At 35.1% G+C, this 20407-nt stretch overlaps 1 protein-coding gene across 1 annotated transcript in view; it reads right to left on the bottom strand.

Moving 5' to 3' along the window:
- The window catches only part of PRSS12 (serine protease 12), a 71916-nt gene that overhangs the window by 22449 nt on the left and 29060 nt on the right, over nucleotides 1-20407 (bottom strand). Inside the window, exons 5-8 of the mRNA XM_055274729.2 lie at nucleotides 14777-14955; nucleotides 12542-12683; nucleotides 9576-9772; nucleotides 4788-4929 (exon numbers count right to left, since the gene is read on the bottom strand). Coding sequence (XP_055130704.1) covers nucleotides 4788-4929; nucleotides 9576-9772; nucleotides 12542-12683; nucleotides 14777-14955 — 660 coding nt within the window. The remainder of the gene's footprint in view (nucleotides 1-4787; nucleotides 4930-9575; nucleotides 9773-12541; nucleotides 12684-14776; nucleotides 14956-20407) is intronic.

The raw sequence follows: 20407 nt of genomic DNA, 5'->3' as shown, positions 1-20407 counted from the left end.
TTACATTTTTATTGAAAATGTAGTTTCCCAGATAATCATCCATTTAATCTAGATTTTCAAGTGTATTTGCTAAAAGTAGTTCGTATTATTAATCTTTTTTTTTTTTCCTTTTTGAGATGGAGTCTCACTTTGTTGCCCAGGCTAGAGTGAAATGGCACAATCTCAGCTTACTGAAACCTCTCCCTTCTTGGTTCAAGCGATTCTCCTGCCTCAGCCTCCCGAGTAGCTGGGATTAGAGGCATAAGCCACCACAGCTGGCTAATTTTTGTATTTTTAGTAGAGACGGGGTTTCACCATGTTGGCCAGGCTGGTCTTGAACTCCTGGCCTCGAGAGATCTGCCCACCTCGGCCTCCCAAAGTGCTGGGATTACAGGTGTGAGCCACTGCACCCAGCTGTATTATTAATCTACTAAGGTTTTTGTTTAACCTTCTATATATCTGTGCTTAAATTTCTTTTCTGTTCTCTATGTTTATTTGTATTGTCTCTCCTTTTTCTTAGGCAAAATTGCATAAGATTGTGGAGATTGTTGTTTATTAACCTTTAAAAATAAAAATAATTGCTGATAATGTATAGGTATAATGTAAAGAAATTTGAAATTCAAATCGGCGTAATTTGAAGACAATAAAAAATTAATAGAATTTGGAAACAAAAATTCCAGATGATTCCCAGCAGTTTCAGAGGTGAGAATGGGTGGAGGTAGAAAGTAAACAACAGTACGTTAAATGTCTTTATCTTTTCCAGGAAGGGGAAGTTACAGATAATAATTTCTGAAATTATTAAGAAAATATGTTACAGTATGTTTGCTAAAAATTTAAAAAGAACTTCTAGAAAAACAATTAAGAATGTTGAATTTCTAGACCACTGAGAAAAAATGAAAATTGAAAATTGAATTAATCGTGCAAATCAAAAAACAGATGATTACACAAAAAAACAGAAAATAAAGCATGATAAATAACATAAAACTAGATGGCAGGTAGAAGCAGACATACAGAAAATAAAATTTAACTTATTTAAATAAACCAAAAGGATCATTTCTTAGCAACTGATCAACTTACAGACTAAAAAAAACACCATTTTAGATATATCAATAAGTAGAAATTAGATAACATTTTAACAAATAACAGCACATGATTAAATAAATTCTCATTGATATACTGAAATCTAACATTTTCTTTTGACTACTCTTTCTTTAAACAATTAAGGACTCTGCCATCCACAGAAAAAAGGAAAGGCTTCTCACTGGTTTACTGAATCTTGTAATTCATAGCTGAAAATTTCAATGACACAACAGTTTCTAATAATTAGTCTTTAAACTGGATGTCAAGTGCTCCTGGTATATGATAACTTTCCAAGGGATACACAGGCTCTAAAGGAAGCAATTTTTATATCCTCAAATTTCATGTATATTCTTTCTTAAAAATAATCTTGCTGCTATCAAGATCAAACTTCTCTTTCAAAATTTCCCTTCTCTCACTTCACAAAAAGCATATCTTGCACTCATTCCAAATCCTACCACAGTGCATTCCTCCAAAGTCTGAAAGCCTCTAAAGGGGACAAAAGAAAATTTCAAAATATATGATAGCAATGAAGCTTCCTTAATCCAAGCAACACAAACCCAACCCATCGGTCTAATTAAGAAATGAGAGCTTTGGCAAACTTTTATTTTCTATGTTTAATAATTATTTAAAAATTTTATTAAATTTTTTGCTGTTTATTATCAGTTGTATACTAGAAATTATAAAATCCAGAGAAACCTGAAACTTGTTAGCATAATTTCTCTCTCTCCATGTACTTATGTGTGTGTATATCTGTATATATGCATACATGTGTATATGTATATGTGTGTGCATATATGTGTGCATATATACATATACACACATATTTTTAAGGCATAATAACATTGAGATTCCGTGGGGGAAGACAATTTAAAATACAATTTCAAGGAGAATAAAAAACTGTAAAATTTATATTTCACTGGATATAACTAAGAGTGGTGTAACTGTTTTATATTCAAATGTCATACAAATATACCAGAAATTAAGTCCTTTGCAGCTATTGAAATGTAAAATAGATAACAATTATATTGTTAACTATAGGTACTATATTGTACAGTAGATCTCTAGAACTTATCCATCTTGCATGACAGGAACTTTATACCCATTGAAAAATAATTTCCCATTTTCTTCTCCCAACCCCTGAAAACCACCATTCTATTTCTGCTTCCATAAGTGTGACTATTTTAGATATCTCATATAAGTGGAATCATGTAGTATTTGTCTTTCAGTAACTGTATATATATACATACATACCACATTTTCTTCATCCATTCATTTAGGCTGTTTCCATATCTTGGCTATTGCAAATAATGCTGCAATGAACATGGGAGTGCAGATATTTCTTTGACATCCTAATTTCAATTATTTTGGCCATATACCCAGAAATGGGATATCTAGATCATATGGTAGTTCTACTTTTAACTTTTTAAGGAACTATTTTCCATATTATTTTCCACAGTGGCTGTACCATTCTATATTCCCACCAACAGTGCATAAGGGTTTCAGTTTCTCCACATCCTCACCAACACTTGTTATCCTTTGTTGTTTTGATCATAGCCATCCTAACATGAGGCTAAATTTACTTTTGAGTTAAATGTTAAATGGACTAAATGATTGTGTTAGGCCATTCTTCCATTGCTATAAAGAAATACCTGTGACTAGGTAATTTATAAAGAAAAGAGGTTTAATTGGCTCATAGTTCTACAGGCTTTACAGGAAGCATGGTGCTGGTATCTGCTTGGCTTCTGCTGAAGCCCAGGGAGTTTTCAATCATGGCAGAAGGTGAAGGGGGAACAGGCAAGTCACACAGCAGAAGTAGCAGCAGAAAGCAGGGTGCGAGGGTGCCACACACTTTTAAACAACCAGATCTCATGTGAACTCAGGGCATGAGCTCATTTATCAGCAAGGGGATGGCCTAAGCCATTCATGAGGGATCCGCCCCCATGATCCAAACACCTCCCACCAGATCCCACCTCCAATATTATGGATTACATCTCAACATGAGATTTGGGTGGGGACAAATATCCAAACTACATCAATGATGATAAATAAAAAGCAATGAACAATTTAGAAAGAAATCCAAGTAATAACACACAACTGTATGTGTGTTGATGATGCTTGATGAACATGCTTAGAAAATTTTTCTCTCCTTAAACTTAGCTGAGACACACAATTTGAAGATCAACTTTGGTGCCAATCTTTCCCTTTATATTTCCAAAGGTAATACTAGGTTTCTTGGATCACCTCCACCAAAACAATAAATTAAAATACGGCCAAGAAACCAGTCTCAAAGAGCAGTATCTTTTAATGGCTGATTTTGGGTGAGGAAATGTACTGGGAATATAATGCAAGAACAAGAATAATTTTTTTTTTCAAATGGAAAAAGGAGTGATAGAAACACAGCGAGCAAAAGAAATTTAAAATTAACCACTGACTAAATTCACTTTCACATTAATGTAGACTCTCCCTACTTTACTGCCCCATATTTTGAAAACTGAAAATTTATATCACAAATGAAGGATTAATTGGATGTAGGACAACTGGAATTGCAACTGGGTCCAAAACTGAGCCATAAATTGAAGTAATACCGAGTAACCAGAAACAACTTTGATTTTGAAGTTTACCCCCAACATGTGAACTTTTATTAAAACGGAAATGCTTTTTAAAATAAACGTATTCTTTATAGAAAATAACCATATGAACTGTTCAATATTTAAGATGAACATAGATATATAATTAAGGATATAGTTTTAAATCCAAATTACTATTAGTAATCTACTCTGAGCTAGGCAATTTATATATATATATATATTATCTTAAATGTATAACACTCTGAATTATAACATTTGTCATATTTTTGTTACTTCAAAATCATTACTTAGGGTGCTTTCACAGTCATTCACGACATATGCAGAGCCAGTAAAATTTTAAATTACCCAGCTGAGGTCTAACGAACAGATGATCTGCCTTCTTTTTTGCTCCTCTCATACTGTAAAAAGTGTCCTTTTCATATTCTATTTAGTGCCATGTTCTTATTGTAACTCATGTCTGAGGGAAGCTTATCTAATGCATGCATTTTCTCTCTAAGTCACACCACAGACTTTCTGCACTTAGGAACACTACACAGCGCTTCAGTACTACAAATGGGGGCCATTTTAAACAGTGAAGTCATCAGCAAAGAAAGCACAGAAATGCAAAAAAAAAAAAAAATTGGCACCACACAGACTGTAAAAGAGGACAACTGTTTACAAGTATGAAAGCTGAAACAAGAAGGGAGAGCAGTGACCTCAGCTCTAGGAGCAATGGCTCAGCATTTGCTAATTCAGTGTCCACAGCGACTTCATAACTACCAAGAAAAATGAGAACCAACAGTAATTTCAATAACTCTAGAGTCCCTTAAAAGGCTACAGTGTTGAAACATCAATCACAGAGAAAAGGTTAACTGATAGAAGCTGATACAAGCAGCATTATGACTAGTCAGAGTTATTAGACTATTTTGTTATTAGATAAAAAGCTACATTTCTTATGTGACATAATATTTCTTGTGAGTAGAAAAGTGTGAATAGGCTCTACTTATTACTTCTTTATAATTCTGGATCACATCAATATGCGGCCAGTATTTTCAAATGAATGACAGAAGCTTGTTTAAGTAAGAAGTAACTCATTAGAATAAGCTTAAAAATTCAGATATGCTCATCAGTAACCATCCCAAATAATTAGGTTTTCCTTACTTATAGCCAAGCTGACGACAGATCACAGCTGCATCCTTATCAGTCCATCCATCATCACAGATTGTTCCCCACTGGCCATTGATAAAAACCTCCACTCGTCCTTCTTTCTTATTTTCTCCATCCATCAGCCTGACAGGAAAACCTAAGTCATGATTCAAAAGTATTAGAACAGCCCAAACAAGCAAACTGATTCTAAAGCATGAGCGACTCTACAAAACACAATTGTTCTTTTTAAATCAGCTATAAAATCAGATGGGAAATACTTTTTTGAGAGAGAGGAGATATATCAATAAAAATTTTATCCACTTTTGTAAAATTTTATCCACTCTTGCAGCCTCGAATTCAAAGTGCTCGCCTTGCTCAACCTTGTATCCCCAGACTGCGGAACAGTGCCTGGCATATAGAGAGGATATGCAATTGCTGTTTGTTGATGAATGAATAGCATTACAAAACTATGAATTATTTTATTACACCTTACTTCTAAATAGTAAAAGAACATTAACTTGAGTTTGTTTTTGCTTAATGTCTGTTCATTTATCCATGAACAGAGCTAGAAGTTTATACGCTGAAGACAAGATTTTTAGAAAGATATAAATAGACACAACCTTGGCATTCATAGTTGGGTAACTTGATTCAAGTCTAATGCTGGAGGAGGCAAAAAAAAGAAAAGAAAAAGAAAAAGAAAGCAGTAAATAGGAACAATTTCCATCCAAGGCTTTCTATTGATTTTAAGGGAAAGAATTAAGTCACAAAAATGACTGACTTAAAAGTTGAGAAACTGAACTCTAGCAAATTAAGATTTATTTAAGTTAACACAAATGAAGGGATTTGTAAAGTGTCACATATCACCACACCAATAATTACGATGTTGAATCAAAACTCCTCACTGTGACTTGCATGGGTTGAATTGTGAGGTCATTAGGGTGGGCCCTAATCAAATATGCTGGTATTCCCAAAAAATGGAGAAATTTAGACATGAACAGGATGATGTGAAGAGACACAGGGAGAGGACTGCCATATACAAGCTAAGGAGAGAGGCCTGGAGCATCTCTCTCTCTCACAAAGCCCTTCCCTCACATTTCTTTCTGAAGGAACCAACCCTACTGACATTTGATTGTGGACTCCTAGCCCCCAAAACTGTGAAACAATAAATATCTGTGTTTAAGCCACCTCTGTGGAACTTTGTTATAGCAACCCAAGCAAGCTAACACTCACACATCTGATTACCTAGTTACTAGAAGAGTCTCCAGCTTCAGGGCCAACATTTGCTGGTAAGGATTTAGGGAATACAATAAAGCATGGTAAAATTATCAGCAGAACTAAGGAGGTAGAAGTGTGCAGGTAATGGACAATATATTATTTAATATATGTTTAAACCAATATGTGAAGTTACTAAAACAACATTGGTTAACTAAAAGAAAATATTGTTAGCAAGATGGACACACTCTATTTTTATTCCTCTGACCCATTTTTTACTTCTCCATCCTTCTGTGTTGCCCCAAGAGTTGCTGGCTCCCCAGTGTCTAGACCTAATCACGTTCTCTTCATGGGACAAGGCGGTATAGCAGAATCACAGAGCAAAATCAAACTCAACAAATGTTTATGGCGTGCACTCTGTGTATGCACTGCTTACTATTAGCTGGATAAAAACTTGGAGTTTTAGCTATGTCATAAAACACAATATTGAAACTTCATATTTCTCATTAATATATCTGAAATTTGGGAGTTCTCTGCAAGAACAGAAAGTGAAAAAGTGATCCTCAGATACCAAAATCAAATAAATGAAATTCTTTCATTAAAGTTTTCACTTTTTATATTTTTGGATATTTGGTTCAAAATTAAGAAAACATTTGCACATGAAATTAGATCTACATGTTCCATTCTGGTAGTTTTATAGGCACATTTTCATATACTCTGAAAATAAAAATGATAAAGTGTTTTTAAAGTATAACTTACATGGCTTTGTAAAAATAATGCATACAATATTTCTGAACCTAATTTTAGCCATTCATTCTACAAAATCATTAAATTCTTAATTCTTGAAGGGAAATTGGATGACAAAAGTCATGCCATCCATACATTGTCACTATTAAGTTTGTGTTGTTACAGAAATAATAATACATAGCATGTTTTATTTCTAAAATCTTAAATATATAAAGTTTTTGGGAAAGCTAAACAATCCTATTGGTATACAGTTATCTTTAATATATATCTCAGGCTGACTTTCAGCAGTTTTCTTCAATTTTTCCTGTAACATAATACATTATTTTTATAAAATAATACTGTCTTTTAGAAAAAAGATAAATTCTAACTTGCATACATACACAGTAAAAGCCTAATTTTAGGCCTGGCTCAGTGGCTCACACCTGTAATCCCAGCACTTTGGGAGGCCAAGGCAGGCAGATCACCTGAGGTCAGGAGTTTGGGGCCAGGCTGGCCAACATGGCAAAACCCCATCTCTACTAAAAATACAAATATTAGTCGGGCATGGTGGCAGGCACCTGTAATCCCAGATACTTGGGAGGCTGAGGCAGGAGAATTGCTTGAATCCGGGAGGTGGAGGTTGCAGTGAGCCGAGATTGCGCCACTGCACTCCAGTCTGGGTGACAGAGTGAGACTCTGTCTTAATTAATTAATTAATTAATTAAATTAAGCCTAATTTTATACTGTAAAATTGAGTAAGAGGCAACAACCTCACTGGGAAAGAAATCTTTGCCAGGACTTAATACTCTAAACTTTAGAATTAATGTAATATTACAATGAGAAATCCATATTTTTACCATCCCAGAAATTTCTGCCAACTCACATACGCAGTAACTGTATTCTTACTAGAATTACTTTTACTAATCTAGAACACTGCTTTTGAGCATTCCACCTACCACAGACCCAAAAGAGTGTCTATAGGGCTACAACTAATTTTGAGAAAAGTTTCCCTTGACATATAAAGGTAAGATCCAGAAATTAGCCTTCAAATAGCTGAAAACAGCAGTAGTCCAAGAGCTCATCATTGCAGTGCCAAAGAGGTAAAAAATCTCCATTGTTTCCTAAATGCTGTTATTTATATCGTTATTCTGTTATCTCCTCCTCTAAGCTTCCCTTTTAAATATATAGTAGTTTTTAGTAGGTGGAAGTAATGATCTATGAATGAACCAATAGTAATATGATTCTATCCCAAAAGGATATTTGGCTCAGACATAATGTTCTTCAGACAAATGACTTTAGTTAATAGACACATTACTGAGATGAGAACCAAAGAGATTCATAATAATGATCATATGTTTTATTAATAATTATCACCCTCAGGTTTTTAAATTTTTTAAAAACACATCTAAAGTCCTAGAATTAAAAAGATTTTCAAGGGAACATAAAAGATTAGTTATTTCAACCATATGATGTATTTAACAACACAGGCCTACAGAGAACTCAGGTCACATAGTATTTCATCACTGGGAGCTCACAGAGCATATCTGCGTAGATCATCCCATGATTCCAACACCTGCTATCTGGGGCTGACAGAATCCATTTCCAGCAAACAAGTTCTATCTCCCTCAACCACATGTAATCATCCACCACATAATCCTGGGAGGATCACAAATCTTTCATAAGAAGAAGGGGGAAGGGAAAAGGAGAACAAAATGAGAAGAAAGAAAAATGGAAATATGGCCTGCAAGAGATGGAATAAAAACATGTATTTCAACTTGGTATAATGCTAGATGAATGCAGTGTCACCAAGCTCTCACAGTGTAGAGTACAATGAGGAATCAGCCACAGACTCTGACAAATTTAAAGTATGTAATATGGTTAATACTCTGAGATTCAAAAAGTTGTTACTTTATAACATGAAGATTTCAGCTTCACAGTCTCCAAACAGGAGAATACAAATGAGTTGATTCAGTCCAAGGTTAAAAGTAAAGACCACCTAAGGCTATTTTAACATCTATTCATACACACACACACACACACACACACACACACACACACACACAGATAGATATATAATAAAGCTGTAATGGCATACAACAAAGTATTTTGAACATTTCCCTCTGTATTTTTCATTCATATATATTCTGCCCTCCTCACCAGACATTAAGAAATTTATCAAGAATGTTTAACTGCTATCTACTCTCAAGAGGATCTTTATCTATAATTATTTCAATACAGTGAGAGGAGCTAGTTACCTTTTATCCAACCAGTCTAAAAAAATGTAAATGAAGAGTAACAGAGGTCCCTGATGGGTTTCTAAAATAACAAGTTACACTAGAAAGATGGGTGAGCTATTAACTTTAATTAATCCACTTAAAAGACCACTGAGAAACTTAAAAGAGCAAAGGATGGTTGGTGACCAACAAATGACAAGGCTTCAGGACTACAGAAGAAATGAACCATGAGACAGGGAGAGGAGAATATTCTTATTTTAAATCCTGTCCCAAATAGCTCACTAGAATTCAAGGTAAATGAAAATCAGAATAAGTGACCGAGGAGTAAGGGGAATAGATATTGCAGCTTCTTTATTCCATTTTTCAGATACAGATGATTGTAAACATTGTTAGTGAGGAACTTAATTTTCTAAGTAAAGAAAAACAATTTACTGGTAGAAATTTCAAAATGTTGGTGCAGAGACTCAAAAGATTATTTTTCTCCACATAAAAATTACTAAAAATTAGACAGTTATGGGAAACAGACCCCAAAAAAAGCCAAAGATGAGAAACACTTCATATTCAAGGCCATTGGTTAGAGGTGCAATGGCTACTGAATGATGGAAACTTGAGAGCTGCAGCCAGTCCTCACCCAGAGAGAGCCTGTGTCCCTCGCCGCCAGGGTAGCAGGCAATGCTAACGTCTTCGCGGTGGCTGCAGTCATGCCTTCCCCACTGTCGCCTGGAACACTGAAGAAATCTGGTTTCCTTTCCTGAGCAGCTGATGTCATCCAACCATATGGGCCCTGTGCTTTCTTCAAAATGGTTGGCAGATGCTTGTTTACCATATCTGTGACAATTGAATAAACACTATGTATAGAACTTCTGTCTCTTGGTTCAGGGAACCACAAAACATTTAACACAAGCAACTTAGTTCAGTGACATGACTTCAGAGGATAAGTATCTGTTCTTTCTCCTACCTTGGGGACGCAGTTTAGAGCTATGTTCGCCCATCACATGTTTTAATCACCTTAAAAATGTTTATTTCAACGAATAACAAATGAAAAATTAATACTTTTTCTCCATTCATTCTTGTGTTTTGTCTACAAAACCAATCAGAGAGAATGCAAAGAGATCAATCTCAAATTCCTAACCATAGAAATTGTGACCAGAAAGTGAGAACACTTGTCTCATTTTGCTTCTGATGCTCCCTCTGAACTCATTTGATTTTAGCAGCTTCTCTTTGATTTTCTCTCTTTCGAAATAAAGTGTGGATTAGTTTAGTGATCGCTCAAGCACTATACCTAATCCGTGATTAAATTTAGATTTCAGCCCATCAAAATCAGAATTATAATATTCTTAGCTTTTCATAAGGTATACAAATTCAACTTTAAAATTTTTATCAATTATATTTGTGTGCCAATTGAGTGTAACACTGCACTACAGAAACAAAACCTAAATGTATAATAAATACATACACTGCAGAAATAGGAGATCTGAAAAATTTTTTTAATTAGAAATTAAGTCAATCTGCACCTTCTTTCATCCTCCCAATTTTATTTCCTTTTGTTCCATAAAATCCAAACCTCCAGAAATCAGAGCTTAAAAATCTTTAAGACGTCTTTCAGTTCTAACAGTCTATAAGATCCGACTCTTACTCATAATAATAATTCCCTTACTTGATGTTTTTATTATTTCTGTACTAAGAATATGAAGAGATCTATCTGACATAAATTTTCTTCATTTTTTATGCAAGTATTTATTAAATTTATTTGACAAAATGAATATTTTAATAAATTAAAACAATGAAACTTTTAAATTATTCTATGGCTTTTCTTCCTTCTATTTTGCTGACTAATCAAGCCTTGGCTAGAAAAGTAATAAGCCTAAATTGCATATTGCTCACTTTTAACTTATAGACCATTTTTTCACGAAATACATTAGATTATCATCTGTCCATAGCAACTACATAACAGATAACAGGAAGTCATTTTACTTTGGAATTGCATTTGTACAAAGAAACCCAAAGTTTACTTTTTCTCATTACAAAAGAATATTCTTTTTCAAAAATTCCTTTGTAAACTAGAAGCAAATGTAGCACATGCTTTGACTACCTTCTAACACAATCATTTAGAGCTTTTTACACACATTATTGAGAACATTTTTAAAACTAATAAATGTGAATACTCTGCATAGATTTGTGAAACAAAATAAAATATGAGAAAAAAATCAGTGTTGTTTTCATTAATAAGAAAAAATTACGAAAAATAGAAATAACAGGATTTATGAATCTCTCTAAATGTGAAAATAGAAATAACATGATTTTATGAATCTCTCTAAATCTGTGAAAACAGAGTATAGTTGGCAGTCTAACAGAGATCCACTTAAATATAAAGGGATATTTATTAAGTAATTCTTATCAATTGTCAGTATATTATATTTATTTGGCTGTCATATCATACCCTTTTACACAAAAATTACAGTAACTTCTCTGCCCAAGAAAAGACAAAATAGGGGGAAATTATATGAATATTGTATCTTCATGATAGCATTACTTATCATAGGAAAAATTAAGCTGACCTAATATTAAGTAAATTACAGTATGAAAATTCTATGGATATTGTTATCATTAAAAATTGTGAGTATGTAGCAATATAAGGTTAAAAATGTGGATAAAAATTACATGTCCATTACTAGAGCTGATATGAAGTTATGTACCCAAATTATAATGATAGCATAAGGATAAAAAATTATGGAGTTTTTTATTTTCATCATTTTTCAATGGTTTTACATTACTTTTATAAATTTTAAAATATATGTTTAACATGGCTTTGCCTAGCTTGAATGAAGGTATGTTTTTAAAGTGTAGTGAATATCTGCAATCAGCTCTAATCAAGCTAAAATGAAATAATTTTGCCAGTTTTTTTAAGCATAAGACGATTACTTCAAGCATGACAGAGAAATATGAAAAACAAGAAAGAATGGGCATTCATAGCTTTCATTCAAATATTTAACTCAAAAGCATCATTTGCAGTTACTTCGACCAACTTAAGTCTTTACTCTGGAATGCATTATGTGTGTGACATAAAATATATGTCCCAAAGTGTGATACTCAGCTTTTAAGAGAGGGAGGTCAAAAGCAAGTTCTAAAGGTCATCTCCTAACAAGACGGCTGTTTTTCTCAAATAAAAGTGATAATTATCATCACATTCTGAGAAAGGGAATAATGTAATACCAAAGCATTTGACACTAGACTTCTCTGCAATTTTAGACAATGATGTCAAAACTAAAAACATCCAATAGTAATGACGTGTCAGAATAAAAACAAGCATTCAAAGTCTTACTTGAATAGACACAAGGGGACTTAGAGGTCACCCCTGGCTTCAACTAATTATTCAAGAAGAGGGGTCATGGCAGGAAAGGTAAATGAAATAAACAGCAAGAGGTGGTTACTCATCATCTTAGAAAATGTCATTATTTTTCATTGTTGTACTTCCATACACAGGTAGGAGAGAACAGGTATTTTTATTATTATAAAAATTACAAGTAGGGATTAACATAATAAGACTTTTAACAATATAATCTGGCATTTAACTGCCTTTATATTAATGAACCTTACTTAAATCCCAACTGTCGACAAACCACGTATGTATTCAGCTCAGTCCAGCCATCATCACAGACAGTTCCCCAGTGGCCTCTGTAATATACCTCCAAGCGACCCTCATGGCTGCCTTTCCCACCTGCAAGTCTGATGACCCCATCTGTGATAAGGAGGAGATACAGAGACTAAGCAAATCAACTTTCAAAAAAAGGCAAAACAACATTTGTATTTTATAAGAAATATCACCATATTCAGGCCTCACTCTAGGCCTTTTGTTAAACTTATATTACATCTGTGCTAAATGACCCTCTGAGGTTATCACGTTGTTTCTGAAGTTTGACACAACACATTTCTGTCCTAATAAAATATTCTTTCCAGCTGGGTGCGGTGGCTCACTCCTGTGATCCCAGCATTTCGGGAGGCTGAGGCAGGTGGATCACCTGAGGTCAGGAGTTCAACATCAGCCTGGCCAACATGGCGAAACCCTGTCTCTACTAAAAATACAAAAATTAGCTGAGTGTGGTGGCATGTGCCTGTAATCCCAGCTACTTGGGAGGCTGAGGCGGGAAAATCACTTGAGCCCAGGAGGCAGAGGTTATAGTGAGCTGAAATCGCACCACTGCCCTCCAGTCTGGGCAACAAAGTCAGACTCTGTCTCATGGAAAACAAACAAACAAACAAACAAATATATATATATATATATATACACACACATATATATACATATATTCTTCCCTTTTTATTGGTGCTCCTATTCTCTATGTAGAAAAATATATCCTGATATAATTCCAAAGTATCTGTTTAGATTTCTCTAGATTAAATAATATTTGGGAAATTTCCTATAACTTTCGTCTCAAGTCAGAGCAATACATGTCATTTAAATTTAAAAAGAAAATACAGTAACTTGGAAATAGCTCAGAATTTTAACTGCAAATGAAAAAAACACTGAAATAGGATGACAGAAAAAACTATTCTGGATAAAAGACAGTCTGTCATGTCAATGCATATATTATTTGTTAGGCATTCATGAATTATAAAAACTGGAAGATATGTCTCGCCTTTATTTTTTTATTGATAATACAGATCTGAATTTGAATCTTATTAACTCAAATAATAATTAATTTGCCTGTAATTCTATAAAGAGCTTCTAAGCAGATAAATAGTACAATAAATTTAATTCCAAAAAAAAGTAGATTTAAAAGCCATTTCCATCCAAAATAATCCAAAAACTCTTAATGAAACATATAAATAATCTTGGGTAAGGGTCATACTTTTCATGAATCTCAGGGATCTTTTAAAGTAAAGGTCTCTGAGCAACAAACCTTTTATTAATATAATACTTTACTGTCTGCAAAGCATTATGACACGTATTATCTCATCTGAGCATCACAGCAATGTTACAAGACTATCCTCATTTGAAGGAGGGGAAAATGGCAGTTCAAGAAAATGAAGTGCTCTGGCTAAAAATCTGGCGTACATATATTTCTATGGTGTATTAATGTGTTAATCTGCTAATAAAAACAACTGCATGTATAGAAGTATGTGAAGAGAAAGACATAAATCTGGTATTTCATAGATTCTAACAAGTTATTGATTTTCACTAAAGAAATTTGTAAGCAAAACATTTTTTTCTTCAAGTTCTTTTTACTAAATGGTTTCTGATGAGTCAATTTCTCTTGCCTTTTCCATTTCCTTCTTCTTCTCCCTAAACATGTAAGTACATACACGCACACCAGTTTGTACTCATATATGCCCTTCTTACAACACAGGACACATTTTGACAGGCATGCTGTCATTTGGAATAGTCTGAAAATTGTGCACAGCAAAGTTAACTTGGTTTCTTTCACAGTGTGCTTTAATCAACAATTGCATCAATACCATCTCTAAACACATTCTGAGTCAAGAAACTTTAATAGATGAATGGACTAAAGATGGAATTATTACACCTAATATCTGGAATGTATCACTGTACACTGATTTTGACTATTGGGTACTACATACTGCAACAAAGTCCTATTTTCTGATCTAGCTTTACAAGACTATATAGCCTTAAATTGAAAAATTCAGGAATAACTATGAATAAAAAGATGGTATTTTAATATGCGGTTTGCATTCTTTTTGTTTGTTTTATTTGGTGTATTTATTTGTATGCTCATTTGGTAATGTTGTTGAAATTAAGGAGAAGGGAAGCTGTGGCAGGCCCACATGGTACTGGGGGCAAGAACTGGTATACTAATGGAGTGAAATCCTTACCTGTTAGAGGGGTACAGGACACTCCAGCATCTTCTTTATGGCCACAGTTATGCTCTCCCCAGGAGCTCTTTGGACATTGCTCAATTGAAAGCTCATTCCCAGTGCAGCGTACTTCATCCAACATAACTGGGCCAGACCCTTCCCCAAAATATGCCTGATGCCATGCTTTGGCAATGCCACTGAACAAATAAAAGAATATAAAGATTCTGGATTAGATACCAAAGATTGGTCTTTTATTTTTTTTTGTCCCTAGTAAAAGCATTATTATTAATCCCCACTTATTAATTCACTTCATAGGTCATGCATGACTTTCTGTATTTCTTTTTTTGTGCATTTGTTTGTTGTCCTTTATATTTTCAGCCGTATTACACATGTTTCAAAGCTAGGTACTCCCCAGTATTTAACCTCCTTTTCTTCATTAGTAATGGAACCTCAGATTTTTAGGAGGACAATGGCTATCCAAAATTAAGATCACATTTTGGCCTCCCCTCCATCTTGATGACTGTTTGTGTGTGGTAAAATAAACATAACATAAAGTTTACCATTTAAAAGATTTTTGGTTTGTAGTGCATTAAGCACCTTCACATTATTGTATAATATCACCACCATCCATCTCCAGAACTTTTTCATCATCCCCAAATAAAATTGTGCTCCTATTTTAGACGCCTAAGTTTTGTTTTTGATTTTGTTATGTTTGAGTCATAGTCTCACTCTGTCGCCCAGGCTGGAGTGCTGTGGCATGACCATAGCTTACTGCAACCTTTAACTCCTAGGCTTAAGCAATCCTCTCACCACAGACTCTTGAGTTGCTAGGAATACAGGGATATGCCACCACACCTGGCTAATTTTCTTTTTATTTTTTATTTTGAAGTGGTGGGGTTTCAGTATGTTACCCAGGCTGGTCTTGAAATCCTGGCCTCGAGCAATCTTCCCGCTTCAGCCTCCAAAAGTGCTGGGATTCCAGGTGTGAACCACCGCACCCAGCCATAAGTTCTGACCAGTGATATTTAGGTGGAAGTACCATGTATTACTTATAGAAGTATCTTTGTTCCACTTCCTTCTCCTGACTGCAAGGATGGCTGGAGACTAATAAGTTATCTTGGGCCATAGGGTCCCATACTAAGGATGACAGAAGTGCAAACAAGAGAGATTCGGGGCCTTAATAATTGCTAAACCACCAAACTACTCTTGATCTGGCTACCTCTAGTCTCTTTTCCTAAACATAAAATGCACTCGACTCTAAACTTGTTCAAACTGCTGTGATTTTCAGTTCTTTGTTACTCACAGCCAAATCTATTTCTTTTTTGATGTTGTTGTTATTTTGAGACAGGTCTCACTCTGTTGCCCTGGCTGGAGTGCAGCGGCGTGATCATGGCTTAAGGCAGCCTTGACCTCCTGGGCTCCAATGATCCTCCCACCTCAGCCTCCTCAGTATCTGGGACTACAAGTGCATACCACCGTGCCAATGAATGTTTTATTTTTTGTAGAGATGGAGTCTCACTATGTTGCCCAGCCTGGTCTTGAACTCCTGCACTCAAGCAATCTTCCCACTTCAACCTCCCAAAAGTGCTGGGATTACAAGTATGAGCCACCATGCCTGACAGCCAAGTCTATTTCTAACAAAAACATCTCTTTACTGAAGTTGATCTGTAGTTAATTTACTTCTCCCACAATTCAAAGCAATAGCATATTCTTAGAACCCCAGATTGAAGTGAAGATCACAAACCTGTCAAAGTGATTAATAATTTCAGATATTGCATCTTCAGTCCCTTTTAGGCTTTTAATTTTTAGACTATAGCATTTATATTTTTAGTTTGTTTTTCAATGATACTGCATCTATTTCCCCATATTTTAGCTGCTCTTTTCTTATAACATTATAACTTCAGAATTTACAACAAAAATATATTGAAGAAAAAAAAAGTGTGCTAAATGGCTGTAATACCCCAGTAATGGTAAAGTCTTAGATATCAATTTTGTGGCTAAAAAGGAGCCTGATTGACTATTTCTACTAGATAACATGGAAGTTTCTTTTAAAAGAACACATCTAAGAAAACAAAAATATCTAAAAGTTAACACCTATTTTAACATCATTAGAGGGCCAGACACAGTGGCTCATGCCTGTAATCCCAGCACTTTGGGAAGCCAAGGTGGGTGGACTACTTGAGCTCAGGAGTTTGAGACCAACCTGGGCAAAAGGGCAAAACCCCATCTGTACAAAAACATACAAAAATTAGCTAGGTGTGGTGGCACACACCTGTGGTCCCAGCTACTCGGGAGGCCAAGGTGGGAGGATTGCTGGAACCCAAGAAGTCAAGGCGGCAATGACCCGTGATCATGCCACTGCACTCTAGCCTGGGTGACACAGAGAGATCCTGTCTCAAAATAATAATAATAATAACAACAACATCATTAGAGCAAATGCTTAGGGAATGCTCCGTCATCACCTGACTCACTTTGAGTTTAAAATTCAAAGAGTGTGCCAAGAGGAAGGATAAAGAATATCATAGGAGGTATAGAGGAAGCTGAGGAAAAGAAGACGGCTTAAGCAAAATATTTTCATGGAGTTAACATTTTAAAATTTAGAATCCTGGCACTTGAATCACTAGCTGATATTTGTAACACAGTGGACTCTGAGCAATCTGCCCCAACAAAAATTAAAGACTAATATCTAGAACTAATAGGACAAATGTGAGGAAAACATTTGGAATTCTAACACAAATAATATTGGAGTCCTAACACAAAGGAATCCTAACACAAATGATACTGTCAAAATGACAATTTTGTGAGTGAATTTGTTTGTCTTGCTAAGGGAAATGTAATGACAAAACAAAGTCATGTCTACTCTGGAAAGAGTCAATAAATGCTCAATGAATAGGATTGTTCTAAATAAAGTTTTCAGTTGTTTCAAAGTATGTCTATATGCCTAGAGAAGAGTGCACTAATCATGTATAAATATTTGTATATTACTGACCATATCAAAAAGCTTATTTTTTCCAAGCTCAATCTTTGAAGTGGAGAAGTATATGTGGACACAGACTCTGAGCTTCCAATCTGGGCTCTACCTTCAACAAGCTGGGCTACCTTGGGGAAGTTACTAAAACCTTCCAGGCTTAGGATGCAAAGCTGAACACAGGGATGATAATGGCTAACTTGCAGGGTTGTAGGAATTAAACTGATGCAAAGTAGGAGCTCAATAAATGCTGGTTCCCTTCCCTCTTCTGGCACTGTTAAGGAATCCCCACGTACCCCTGACAGTGGATAAATAACATATTTTTCACTGCTAAGCAATTTATCTAAAGACCATTTGGTATTTAGTTTAAACAAACACCATGGTTGTTACTTTCCTTCATCCCCAAAAAGTAAAGTTGGGGGAATGGTAAGGAAGGGAGAATCAATCAATATCTTAACATTTTCTGGTTTTAATGTTGTTTCATTTATTTATTTATTTTAAAGTAAATTTCAAAGAAATATTTATGGAAGTAATTTATGGCCTATAAGAGACTGAACAAATGCATGTATGTGTTATTTTTTATTATAGATTATAAGGTTACGGCCCAGAAGACTATTAAGTAAGCTCTGACTTGCATCACTAAACTTCAGATTTTCCTGTGGTAGAGATATATCTAATCAGAGGCAAACATTTTCAAGTATTTGAATGCACATGAAGTATTTTATTTAAAAAGGTGGTTGTGCCAAAATAAAACGTTTTGTGCAATGAAAGCACTGATGTTTCTAGAAAAATATGTTTTAAACCAAAATGATCTTGCAACAGTAGTGTATAAGGCTATGAAAAAAATTCAATTGTTTTAAAGATTACTTATAGTAGAAAAAATATCCTCTCCCAGAGAAAATATGTTCATAAAACACTTACTACAGGCTGGGTGCCGTGGCTCACAGCTGTAATCCCCGCACTTTGGGAGGCCGAGGCGGGTGGATCACCTGAGGTCAGGAATTTGAGACCAGGCTGGTCAATGTAGTGAAACCCTATCTCTACTAAAAATACAAAAATTAGCTAGGCATGGTGGTGTCTGTAATCCCTGCTACTTGGGAGGCTGTGGCAGGAGAATCACTCAAACCTTGGAGGTGGAGGTTGCAGTGAGCCGAGATTGCACCACTGCGCTCCAGCCTGCCTGGGTGACACAGCGAGACTCCATCTTAAAAAAAAAAAAAAAAAAAATTACAATAAATTAAACAAGGGAACAGTTTAACACTCACAGAAAATAAAATTCAAAAGTCATGTAAAAGCTGTAATTCCCACAATTTCGGGATGGAGGGTGAGTTACTGAAATGTATTATTTGTAATATGTTTATGAATATACTAATATTGGTTGAAAGAAGAAAACTGCTTGGAGTTGTGTGCCTGAGACCTGTGGTTCCTTTTTACAGGGAAGATACAGGATAGGAGAGAAGAAGCCCTACCCCCTAGAGGAGAGGTCAGCAAAATATGAGCTGTGCACCAAATCTGGTATGCTATCTGTTTTTATATTGCTCGTGAGCCGAGTGGTTTTTAAATTCTATAAACACCAGGGAAAAAAAAATCAAAATAAGAATATAATTTGTGATGTGAAAAATCAAGTGAGATCCAAATTTTACTGTCCAGAAACCAAGTTTTATTGGAATGATGCCACACGAATTCCTAAGTTATTGTCTATGGCTGCTTTCATGCTACAATGGCCCAGCTGGGTAGTTGCAAAGTCTATTTACTCTCTGGCCCTTTAAAGAAAAAGTCTGCAGACCCCTGCTCTAGAGGAAAGAGATTAATGAAAGCAAATATGGAAACTGACTTTGAGAACACTGAGAGCTGAAGGACAAAACAGGAGGAGACAGGATGACTGACAGAGAAGCCAGATAGGAAAGCTCTAGAGAAAGGCAGATTAACAGCCTTCTTGGATCTTTGCCCTGAGATAAATGCCACCAAAAAAAATCTATTAAGGAAAATTTCAATGGGTATAATTCATTGAGCCATGATTAGGTGCTATAAGGAAACCTGAGACCAGTATGGAAGAATATAAAATTTGATCCCAAACTGTTAACAAAAAGATGAAATCCAGATGGCTTAAATATAGGGAAAAAAAAGAAAAGAAAGAAAGGAGAGAGGGAGAAAGAAGCAAAAGGAAAAAGGAGGAAGAGAGGAGGAGGGAGGGAGGGAAGGAAGAAAGAAAAGAAAACTAAAAAGTTACTAGACTAAAATATAGGAACATAGTTTTTACAACCTTGGATGTAAGAGAGAATTCCTAGGAAACCCAGAAGTCAGAAAACAAAAACTAAAAAAGTTAAATTCAACCACATACAAGTTGAAAACTACCATACAGCAGAACACATCATAATCAGAGTCAAAATGCAAACCAATAGGCTGGAAGAAACAGTTGCAATTTGCAAAAAAAAAAAAACTAGAAATGAATAATAGTAATAACTTGTTTTATATATATATACACACACATGCATACACATTTCAGTTACAGTTTACTTATATAAATATGTGCGTGTGTATATATCTAGATAGATAGATAATTTTTTAAAGACAGGGTCTGGTTCTGTCACTCAGGCTGGATTCCAGTGGCACAATCTTGGGTCACTGCAAACTCTGCCTCCCAGGCTCAAGCCATCCTCCCACCTCAGCCTCCCCAGTAG

Source organism: Symphalangus syndactylus, chromosome 4 (assembly GCF_028878055.3).
Source record: "Symphalangus syndactylus isolate Jambi chromosome 4, NHGRI_mSymSyn1-v2.1_pri, whole genome shotgun sequence".
Lineage (NCBI taxonomy): Eukaryota > Metazoa > Chordata > Mammalia > Primates > Hylobatidae > Symphalangus > Symphalangus syndactylus.
The sequence above is the reverse complement of the archived record's forward strand: the minus strand, read 5'-3'. Positions and strand labels throughout refer to the sequence as shown.